This window comes from Camelus dromedarius, chromosome 5 (genome assembly GCF_036321535.1).
Source record: "Camelus dromedarius isolate mCamDro1 chromosome 5, mCamDro1.pat, whole genome shotgun sequence".
Classification (NCBI taxonomy): domain Eukaryota; kingdom Metazoa; phylum Chordata; class Mammalia; order Artiodactyla; family Camelidae; genus Camelus; species Camelus dromedarius.
The window spans coordinates 57,588,106-57,599,468 of NC_087440.1; the positions used below are offsets into that span (position 1 = coordinate 57,588,106).

At 47.0% G+C, this 11,363-nt stretch overlaps 1 protein-coding gene across 1 annotated transcript; it reads left to right on the forward strand.

Annotated features, from left to right (window-relative positions):
- Positions 1-494: 494 nt before the first annotated feature.
- On the forward strand, positions 495-10,545 carry DACT1 (dishevelled binding antagonist of beta catenin 1). Its single transcript, XM_031453793.2, has 4 exons — positions 495-1,130; positions 3,321-3,453; positions 4,189-4,344; positions 7,146-10,545. The coding sequence occupies exons 1-4, from the start codon at positions 786-788 to the stop codon at positions 8,921-8,923; spliced, it is 2,412 nt and encodes an 803-aa protein (XP_031309653.2). The 5' UTR covers positions 495-785; the 3' UTR covers positions 8,924-10,545.
- The last annotated feature ends 818 nt before the right edge of the window (positions 10,546-11,363 follow it).

Below are 11,363 nucleotides of genomic sequence, written 5' to 3' on the forward strand. Positions count from 1 at the left end.
GTGGAGTCAAAAAAAAAAAAAAAAAGCCAAAGCCAAGAAATGGTCTTTGAATACACTCGCAGTACCTTGTTGGGTAAGGTGAAAGAAACCTCAATCAGTGCGAGTGGATACGAACAGTGGACGTGTGGGGAAAGGGTTAACACTGTGTGCTGCAACTCGGTCGAGTTTCAGAAAGTTCTCTGGGGAACCCAACTGCAGAATCCCTTCGTGGACCCTGCCTGCGAGACCGACTGTAACAAGATGCTGGGGCTCGAGGTGCTCGCCCCTTGCTTTGTGCGATGGAAAAGAACCAATAAGGAGCGAGGCAAAAACTGGGTGCCGTAAACCCGAAAAGGGGGCGAGCAGGCCCGCGGGAAGAGTGGGGGAGGAGAGAGGGAGGAGCGGGGAGGGCCGGGCGAGGAGGAGGCCGGCGCCGAGCGCGAGCGGCGCCCCTGACACAAGAGGGGGAAGCCGGGGGGAGCGGGCCTCGCAGCCGAGGGGCCGGCGCGGGGAGGCGGGCGCCGCGCGGGGGTTCGCCGGGCCGCCGCGCGTGACGTAGCGCCGGGCAGGGCGTTATCAGCTGCGGGGCCGCGACGGGGGACGCGCGGCGACAGCGGACGGCGCCGCCCGGGCCCGGACGGCTGTAGCCCGTGGCCGCGCGCGGGTCCCGAGCGCTCTCGGTCCCCGCCCCCGCCGTCGCGCCACGCCGCCGGGAGGCATGAGCCAGCCGCCACAGCCGTAGCGCCCGCTCCTCTGCCCGGGCAGCCCGGCAGCGGGGACGGGTGCGCGCTGGAGGGTTGGGGGCCATGAAGCCGAGTCCGGCCGGGACGGCGAGGGAGCTGGAGCCGCCGGCGCTGAGCCGGGGCGAGCAGCGCACGGCGGAACCCGAGGGGCGCTGGCGGGAGAAGGGCGAGGCGGACACGGAGCGGCAGCGCACTCGGGAGCGGCAGGAGGCCACGCTGGCCGGGCTGGCGGAGCTGGAGTACCTGCGCCAGCGCCAGGAGCTGCTGGTCCGGGGCGCCCTGCGCGGCGCAGGGGGTGCGGGGGCCGTTGCAGCCCGCGCCGGGGAGCTGCCGGGGGAGGCGGCGCAGCGCAGCCGCCTGGAGGAGAAGTTCTTGGAGGAGAACATCTTGCTGCTACGGAAGCAATTGGTAGGTCGTGCCCAGAGGTGGGGCACGGCTGTCCCTGCAGAGGAGCCAGGGGTCGGGCAGGTGGCCTGAGGTGGGCGCCGGGGTGCCTCCGGCTAGGGAATTCCCCTGGCTTCCCGGGACCCCCGCCCGGTGCCTCTCTGACCCGGGTTCCTGCGGGTGCCCGCGGCGCGTGGACTGCTGACGCCCACGCGTTCCCGGCGTGTGCCCGCTTTGTGTCAGGTGAGGGGCTGGCGACCCCGCGCGGACGGCGGGGCGGGGGTGGCCGCTCTCACCTCCCGCTCTGCCTTCGGGATTCCTGGAGTCGCCAGGTTATAACCTTCAGTCTCTCTAGTTAGACGAATGCATGCCCTCTCCCCGCGGGTTTGCAAACCCTCATTTCAAACAGCACTTATTTGGAGGGCTTCTTGGCTTCATGTCCTCCCGCCGAGAGGGGACAAAAGCCGAGGAGGGGGCTTTGTGGCGTGGTTAACTGTCCAGTGCCGAATTTTACGGTTACACGGACGCGCCCGCAGGGAGCCCTGCCCCTCCCAGGGCTCTCCCCAGCCTGCCAGCTTTTGCCTGGGCTGCTGCTTAATTTCAGATAGAAGCCCTTTGTATAAGGCGGCTAAAAACATGGAAATTTGGCTGGAGAAAGTGCCCGTTCCCCTCGTATTTTATATGTTCTGCTTGCTGTGACTTGAGGTGGAGGTGAGAGACGAGAAAACCTGCTCTCAGAGAACATTTATCTTACTGGATTGGTGTCAGTGTCTTAGACATTCTCTGCCGTCTTCATTAATAGGGAGGAAAAAGAACTTTGGCGTTTAATGTATTGAACAGCTTTTGACCCCGCCTCAGAGTAATGGCGGCAGCTTTGTTTCGGTGACCTCAAAAATGTAGTTTTGGAAACAGAAAAAAAAAAAAAAACACCTTATCTGACCATGTGATACTATCTGAAACTAGACACATGCCAGATAATGTCCCTCCTACAGTTACTAACAAAGTGATGCTATGTGGTTATTTGTCAAGTGTTTTCTTATCTCTTTTCAGATAAGTTGTCTCTTTTTTTGAGCATCAATTTGATTTTACTTTTTGGTCTATTTTTCCTGAAGGAACTCATTGTAGCAAACAAGCATGTTATGTCTCCAAGCTTTTTAAGTCAAAGGACCGACAGGAGGAGTAGATATTCATATGCATCTATTTTGTAAGGGTGTATGTATGTGGTGGTTTGTGTAATACCTCTGTCTTGGCATTTTGCTATGTTTTTTGGTAGCAGACCAGAGTTGTATATAACACAGATTTGAGCCAATTCTTGCTGGCTATGTCCCATCATTGACATTGTGTGCATTGTCTTGTACAATGGCACCTTCTTGTCTTCATGAATCTCATGATTGTGAGTGGCACATTCTTCTTGTCCCCTGGAGGGGTGCAAGGCAGCATGTCAGGAGAATTCCCGTCCAGTCCGTGTTTGTGGTACTATTTTCATTTGTCGACTTGGCATTTGTGATTTGAACCAGATGCCTCTTGAGTTCTTTTGCTTTTCCAGCAATAGAAAGCACTAGGTGGCGGTGTGAGTTAGCACTGCGGTCTGTCACCTTTGGAAACCCGAGTTGAGTTCAAATCTTGATGGACCTTCCCTGGAGAGTTTTAGATTCTGCCAGCTCACATTATACTTGGCACTGGCTATTAGTATTAGTTTCTCACTTTCAAAGGCCCTACGACTGATTAAGCCCCACAAAGCAACTAATAGAAAACAAAACTCCACAGGACATTTGGCCAGAAAATCTCACCTAAGTAAGATTATAGTGTATCGTAGGAAATCAGTTACAGTCTGACTTCAAATTAAAGAGTCTACTGTGAAGTACTGTTTTGTAAAAAACAAAAAATTGGCTGTATACAGAGGATTTAAAAAATCTCAGTGGCTTTTTCTTATCCCTACCTGTAAAAAATAAGTTTGTATGTATATTAGTTGAACCTAAAAGCAAGTCTTGTTTTTTATGAAGGGACTTTGATCACCACAAAATGTGAGAAAGTGGAATTCAACAGAGGACATAGTCTTGACGTTTTTCTTTATTTCAGGTCATCTGGTAAAATCTTGGTTTTGGAAGATTTAGTGAACTCTTCAGGTGGTAGTTTGAAAACTTAGAGTGGACTTTCTGGTTCTTTGTCACCAAAATGTGTTTGTTTTTCCTTTCTCCTTTTCTTCCTAATCAGAATTGTTTGAGGAGAAGAGATGCTGGTTTATTGAACCAGTTGCAAGAACTCGACAAGCAGATCAGTGACCTGAGACTGGATGTAGAGAAGACATCTGAGGAGCACCTGGAGACAGACAGCCGACCTAGCTCAGGTGCGTCAGAGCACAGGGAAGCGTCCTGCATTCATGAGTTCTACCTTGGCCCCCCCAACCCCCGCCCCCCGGGCTTAACCTTATGAGACCTGCAAATGGCAAGCGAGTTTGTTTCCAGTGCAGAGAGGATTTAGAAAACAGTCTGCCATTCTGTGCAAGAGAGGCAAACAAAACCAGATAGCAGCATTTTTAATAATGAGATTGATCTGACTGGAGTCCCCCGAGTTTACAAATAAAAGCTTCTATTCAGATTTCTGGAAGAGTGAGTGGTCCTCCTTTGAAACTTGAGAAAGTCAGAACTGGGCTAGAAAATTAGTCACACTTCAACTTCCTGAGGCCACTTCAAAAGTTTTTTTTTTTCTTTTAAACCATTTGGCTCCTTACAAAGATTTGTTTTTCTCTTCAAATTATTCTTTCTGAAACGTTCATTAAAAAGTGGAAGCTTTGACAGATCCAAGTCTCTTTCCTTGTACATCTTTTAAGGTGGGGTCAAGGAGGAAAGTCAATTTGACAATGAGAATAATTTTGAAATGTACCCCTAGTTATGGGCTTTTGCCTTTTTCTAAGGATTGCTGGAAACAAAAATCATAAAATCAGGACACGAAATCTGGTGAACCAACATTGGCCCCTCTCCCTTTCCTGCCTTCCCTACATGATTACGCCTTTTCCTTTTAAGCATGAATGCGTATTGCTGCTTGACATGATTTTAATCCCAAACGGTGTTTTTATTTGCAGGGTTTTATGAACTGAGTGATGGGGCTTCGGGATCCCTTTCCAATTCCTCTAATTCGGTCTTCAGTGAGTGTTTATCCAGTTGTCATTCCAGCACCTGCTTTTGCAGCCCCTTGGAGGCAACCTTGACTATCTCAGATGGTTGCCCCAAATCTGCAGGTAAGACTTTTCTAGAATTGATAGACATTTTTAATTGGAAAGGGTCAAAGATCCTTAAAGGCTATCTAGCTTCAATCCCTTCTACTGATGAAAAACAAAGGCTCAGAGAATTTCATGAGCTTCTTGCATTTAGTGCCATAGTTCCATTTAGAATCAATATCACCACAATTTCTGTCCTCTTTGGGTGTCACCTAGCTTTATATTCTGATGGTAGAAACAGCTTATCTTTAGAAATCCTGTCTCAATATTATGGGTCTTGAGCTCTGTTTCTGAGCCTTTGCTGTTAACTTGTTTGCATTTTCTTTTGAAAATCAGTTTGGATCTCTTTCTCCTTTCTTTAATCGTTTAAAGCCAAAGTTTACATTAAGTTCAGTATATCTGTCAGCCTGGCCAAGAGCTCCTTGGCACTTCTAGGAGCAGTGGTCCCTTGGTGTTCTCCAGAGTGCCTTCCTCTCTCTTCTTTTAGCAAGTGGATGGGGTGAGATCCCCTAGGCCGTGTTCCCCATTTGAGGCTACTTGTGCAGTGACCTCTAGAGAGAATCATGTTTTTGGTCCTGAAAGAGTTTCTGCGTACATTTACGTGCTGTGAATTTTCCGAACAGTTCTGCAGGGTGTAAGTGTTGGTATCTCCATTTCATGTACCAGAAGAATTAGGCCTAGTAAGGTTAGGTTAGGCAAGTTGTTTAAAGCTATATAGCGAATGAGTGGCAGAGGCACAATTCAAGCTCCAGACTGTCAGGTCTGTGTTTTTTTCCACCACACCAAGGGAACTCAGAAATTGCTGTGTCCAACCTTCTCGTCGAACAGAGAAGGAATTTGGTTTTATACGCCCTCTGTCAGAGGCTCCTCATTTGCTGAATGGCAGAGTTGTTGCCAAAATTTGGGACACCTTCCTGAGTCCTGCTTTAGAGTGATTCCTCAGAAGAGCAGAGAAAATTCAGGGATGAGAGGAACTGTAGGCTCTGGTGCCAGTCACTGCACCTTGGTCTGTGTGTGTTTTCCTCTTGGGTATCAGGCTGAATTTCTGAGGTCCGGGAAGTGCAAACGTAACACCAAACCACTGAGGTTGCTAATTGGCTGGTGTCTTTGTATTTGTACAGTGTGTGTTGTTAGCAGCGATCATTCGGGGAAGCTCAAATTTGTGTTATCTAGAGTGTATGGGCTTCAAGTTCATTGGTAATTGCTCCCTTTCAGTCTGCAGATCTGGTTTCAGAGGGAAATTTTATAAACCCATTAAAGGTACTTTAATACTTAATACTTAAGGTATAGGTTTTCCTTAAAGGCAGACCCCTGCTATCCCAAAGGCCACATCTTCACATAAATGAGACAGTTGTGCTGGCCCTCGGGGTCTGGGATGTCTGTCTTGTTCCTTAATTCTTAGGAGGGAAAAAAGGGATGAAAGGTGATGGATAGGCAAATGTGGCTTTAAGTAAGGCAAGGATAGGCCTTGGGATAATAAAGTAGGGATGGGCAAAGATATTAGAGAGGTTTTCCCTTCTTAAAACAAACCATTTATTGGGAGTGGAGGTGGATTTGGGGACATGGCACTTTTATTTTATAGTAGTCTTTTGTTTATAAATGAATCATATCATTTCTGAGTCTAGACTATTCCCTGCCCCCTCCTTCCCCCCCAGCAGCTAATTATCATTGAAATTCATGGAGCTTTCCCTTGAACAATTAACATAGAATCTAGCACATAGTGGGTTTTCGATATTTGAGTGAATAAATATAATTATAATGGAAAACAAATTAGCAATTAAAAACTTTGATTTTTCTCTAATTAAAAGTCATTACCAGGACTTGATATTTATAATAATCACCAAGAGAAGAGATCAAAATCATTTAATTAAGCAAGAAAGCTTGATTCATTGTATTTTGGCATGTACATTTTTGAGATGTGGGAAATTTATTCATTAATCCTACTGCTCAATCTTTTAAAAACCTCATCAAGAATTCCTTCCTAAAATACTGTGCTTTATTTTGTAGCACCACCCTTGAAAGTATAAGGTGCTTATTATTTCAATTTGATTAGTCTGTATTGAAATTTGATGAGTTTCCCTGACCTTTCAATTGACAGGTCAAACACATGTCATTAAGAATTAGGTCTGGAAAAGATATAAATCAGGAGAAAGGCCATAGATAGTTCATCTGAAGTATTTTAAAGAGAAACCAGGAATAGAACACAGAAGAGAGAGTGGCCTAGAGAAAGAATGACTCAAAAATCATTTATTTTTCTAGTTATAAATGCAGTACATATTTATTAAAAATTTATAAAATAGAAAATAAACATCATTTGCTTTCCAACCACACAGAGAAGCTACTATTAGCATCTTGATATGCTTAATTTTAGACTTTTTTCTTTGAATATACCCAGTCTTAATAAAATGATAATCAGTAGTCTGGTACGGCATTATGGTTTTTCACTCAACTTAAAGTGTTTTCCCCATATTATCCAATAGTTTGAAAGTGTTTTTAATGGCTGAATATTGTTCCTTTAGCATTGTCATATCTTGTTAAAAATTCTTTGCTAATTATTTTTTCCCCTCATCCAGTAGTAAGAAGTGTATGTGAAATAGCAGAGTAACTTGTGGAGTATTTGTTGATTCTTTAGCATTCTCTCTCTACCCATGAATTTGTCTTCATAGAAATTGGCCAGAGTCAGGCTGGTGTTGGCCAGTTCATTTCTTCAGATCTCATAGGATGGTTGGAATATAAAGAAGGCCACTGTGAAGACCTGGCCTCAGGGGCAGTTTGCCTTCCCCCATCCACATCACAATCTAATTCCCTTGGTGTCATTGCAGATGTGAATCCCAAGTACCAGTGTGATCTGGTGTCTAAAAACGGGAATGATGTGTATCGCTACCCCAGTCCACTTCATGCTGTGGCCGTACAGAGCCCAATGTTTCTCCTTTGCTTGACTGGCAACCCCCTGAGGGAAGAGGAGAGGCTGGATAACCATGCCAATGACATTGGCGTCGGATCCGAGCTGGATGCCGTCAAGACAGACACTTCCTTACCATCTCCAAGCAGTATGTGGGCTGCTCCTCCTCCTTCATCCAGTAAGAAAATGGATGGTTACATTCTGAGCCTGGTCCAGAAAAAAACACACCCCGTAAGGACCAACAAACCAAGAACCAGTGTGAACGCTGACCCGACAAAGGGCCTTCTGAGGAATGGGAGCATTTGCATCAGAGTGACTGGGGGTGTCTCACAGGGCAACAGTGGGAACCTTAAGAATTCTAAACAGGTGTCTTTGCCCTCCGGCGGGATCCCCCCTTTTGACAGTGGGACATTCTCCCCGCTGAAACAGTGGTCAAAAGAATCAAAGCCAGAACCACTGGAAAGCAAGAGGTTGACCCCGCCCGAGGGCTGCTCCCCGGGCACTGCCACTGAACTTCAAGGAAAGCATCTGCTCAAAAATGCCAAGCCAGCCGCCCAGGACCATGCAAGGTGTCCCCCCGCTGGGACAGGGGAGCCCTCTAAGGAAAGCGGTCACATCCCAGCTGCCTCTCCGAAAGAGAGCCCTGGGAGAGGCCCCGCGCCGCTGCAGGAGAACAAAGTGGTCCAGCCACTGAAAAAGGCGTCCCAGAAAAACAGCCCGCAGGCTGCCGCTCCGGGGGCGCCCCCTCCCGCCGCTCAGGCCCTGCTGTCTCCCGCTTTCCCGGTGGATGAGCGGCCTGCCCTGGATTTCAGAAGCGAGGGCTCGTCTTCTCAGAGCCTGGAGGAAGGGCCCGTGGGGAAGGCCCCGCCGGCCCCGGGGCAGCCGCCTGGCGTCAGGCCGGCCCGGGGGGCCAGGCCCGCGGCCGCCCCCAGGGGCTCCGCCCTGAAGCACCGGGCCGCGGCCGTCCATGGGCCGGAGGGCGCGCTGCCCGCCGTGAGGGAGAAAGCCCGGGCGGCCGGCAAGAAGTGTCGGTTCCCCGACGACACGGATACAAATAAGAAACTCAGGAGAGCCCCGGCCAAGGGGCGGCGGGGCGGGGGCGGCCAGCCCGACGCGGGGCTCCACGGCCGGCCGCTGGGCGCGGGCCGCCGGGGCCATGGCCACGGCCACGGCCGGGAGGCGGTGGTGGCCAAGCCCAGGCACAAGCGAACCGACTCGCGGCGGTGGCGGTCGGCCGCCGAGGTGTCGTACGAGGAGGCGCTGCGGCGGGCGCGGCGGGGCCGCCGGGAGCCCGCGGGGTTGTTCGCCGCGGGGCCGCTGCCCTACGCCAGCCCCTACGCCTACGTGGCCAGCGACTCCGAGTACTCGGCCGAGTGCGAGTCCCTGTTCCACTCCACCGTGCTGGACACCAGCGAGGACGAGCGCAGCAACTACACCACCAACTGCTTCGGCGACAGCGAGTCCAGCGTGAGCGAGGGCGACTTTGTGGGCGACAGCACCAGCACCAGCGACTCCGAGGAGAGCGGCGGCTTGATTTGGTCCCAGTTTGTCCAGACTCTCCCCCTGCAGCCCGTGCCAGCCCCGGACCTGCGCAACAACCCCACAAAAACCTTCGTCAAAATCAAGGCTTCACATAACCTCAAGAAAAAAATCCTCCGCTTTCGGTCTGGCTCTTTGAAACTGATGACAACCGTTTGAGGAGCATTCTTGGTTGTGGAAAGTGGGGTCCCAGCCCTCCTAGTTCCCGAAGAAAAGGTGACGTCTTAGTTTTTTCGTGTAATAATTTCATGGAATGCTTTCCTTTGTTAAGATAAAACCGAGGTAAATTATGTCTCATCTTCGTCGTGTATGGACACTAGTGCCTTTAATGGAAGGTAAAGAATGTTTTGCTGGTTAGAAGTGAATATTGAGTTTCTAATGGTGGTGAATAGTGAGTGAATTTTGTGGTATCAGATGATTTTTATTTGAAATTTTCTGAGCATTTGTGAAGGCACAGGTTTTGATGTTCAAGTGTTAATGGGTTGAGACCTTTTGCTCTGAAGGTCAGGTGGATGGAATTTTAGGACATACATTTACTTCTTTGGTTCTTTAGGGCAGTGTCTCCAGGAGGTTTTTTCCTGTTGGGGGTATCGCATACAATTGTGTGAAGTAGGTACAAGGGGCAGTCGTAGTTTTCTGTATTTTTTTACATACAGTACATTCAATTTTCTTCTCAGAATTGTTTCGTTTACTGGACTCAGAACTTGAAGACCAGACCCTAAATCCAGAGAGGTGACCTGGATGGGTAGGCTAGTAATAAACCTTAAAAGGATTCACTAAAACCTTTGCCACACTTGGTGCCTAGGCCCTGGTTACAGTAACCCCTTCTAGGGCCGTTTACCCAACATTGATGCCTTTCTCCTCCTCCCTAATTTGCAGCAGATCCAACCATTCTTCCCTTGGAGACTTGCCTTTGAGATAACATTTTGGTCATTGCGTATAGAGAAATTCACTCCTAATGAAATGACCCTTAGGTGTGACTCCAAGCTCAGAATTGCTCACTGAGCACCGTACCACCTAAGCATTAGCCCAAACACAATAGTGCAATCCAGTCCAGCTTGGACCACTGACCCTGTCTGGTGGTCCTTTTTTAAAATAAATGTTTTTGGTAAACAGTATTGTGTAAAATTGCTTTTTTTATACCAATATCTGCATGTTTTGTGCATGAGTAGTATTTGTTTTGATATTCCTATTGATGTTAAATGACTATGATATAAACAGTATGTGTTTTTATATATCTTTGTGTAAATTTAATATAACACATTATATGCTGTAATAAACGATTTGTTTTACTGCTGTTAAGTTTGTTATTTGGGTATAAAACCAGATGTTTACACCTATAAATCTTGCACTGATTATTATGGGATTTATATTAGGCCTATTCTAGCATTAGAATATCATTTGCAATAATTTAGGCAGATTTTAGGAGTGTTTGAATGGATGGTGAGTAAGCAAATGAGGAAAAGCAAGCCAGTTAGAATAGTTAAGGTGCTTCTTTACAATTTAAGGTAAATTTGATTGATATCTTCTTAGGAAATTATTTCTGAGAAGACTTCCCCCCACCTCCCCCAGCTTCTAAGTATAAAAAATTTTCAACATGGAAAAGTTGAAAGGATAGTACAATAAACTCCTACATAGCTACAGACCACCTAGGTTCAACAATTGTTGATGTTTTGCCATGCTTGCTTTAACTCTCTTCATTTATATATTAAACAATTGCTGGTTTTGTAGGTCAAGGACAGATTTTGGCAATCCTCCCTCTCCCCACCACATTATTTTAAAGTAAAATAATTATTTTACTACTGCATTATTTTAAAGTAAATTTCAGGCATCATGAGATTGCATCTTTAAAAACTTGGGCATGTATTTCCTAAGAACAAGGAGATTCTTTCTTCCATAGCATCACAACATCATGATCACACCTAAGGAAAATTGACAATAATTCTTAATATCATCAAATATTTAATCTCTATTCAAGTTTTCCAATTTGTTTCAAGAATTTTTTAATAACAATTTCCCCATTCCTCCCCAACCAGGATTCAATCAGTGTTACACATTGCTTTTGGTTATAGATCCCTAGTCTTTTAAGTCTAGAATAGCTTCTCCACATATATATTTTTAAAATGACATTGGGTTTTTAAAGTCAGCACAGTTGCCTTATAGAAGGGCCGACGCTCTGGATTTGGTTGTTTATGTTGTCTTCTAACATCTAGTTCCTCTATTTCCTGTGAACTGTGAAGGCCTGATTGGATTTGGGTTAAACATTCTTGGCAAGAAGAATTTCACCAGTGATCTTGTGTAGTTTTAGTGCTTCACAATAAGAAACATAGTATCAGTTTGCCCTACTGTTACTGAATTTGAGAGTGATCCTTTGGTCAAGTCAGTGAGCAGAGTTTTATCCACTAGAAAGGTTTCTTTTTTTCCTCTTTGCAAATGTTTAGTATTTGTGGGTGATTCTTTGGTACTGTCTAGATATCCTATTCTTCATAACTTTCCACTTAATAACTTCTGTTTCTTTGCCTGAATCAGTTATTGCCTTGGGGATGCAAAATGGTGGTTTTCTAAATATCTTTCTTTCTACTTTTAAAAACTGACATGC

Coding starts and splice junctions, on each gene's coding strand:
- DACT1 (XM_031453793.2), top strand. CDS start 786: ATGAAGCCGAGTCCGGCCGGGACGGCGAGGGAGCTGGAGCCGCCGGCG. Junction 1,131..3,320: donor TGCTGCTACGGAAGCAATTG/GTAGGTCGTGCC, acceptor CTTCCTAATCAG/AATTGTTTGAGGAGAAGAGA. Junction 3,454..4,188: donor AGACAGCCGACCTAGCTCAG/GTGCGTCAGAGC, acceptor TTTTATTTGCAG/GGTTTTATGAACTGAGTGAT.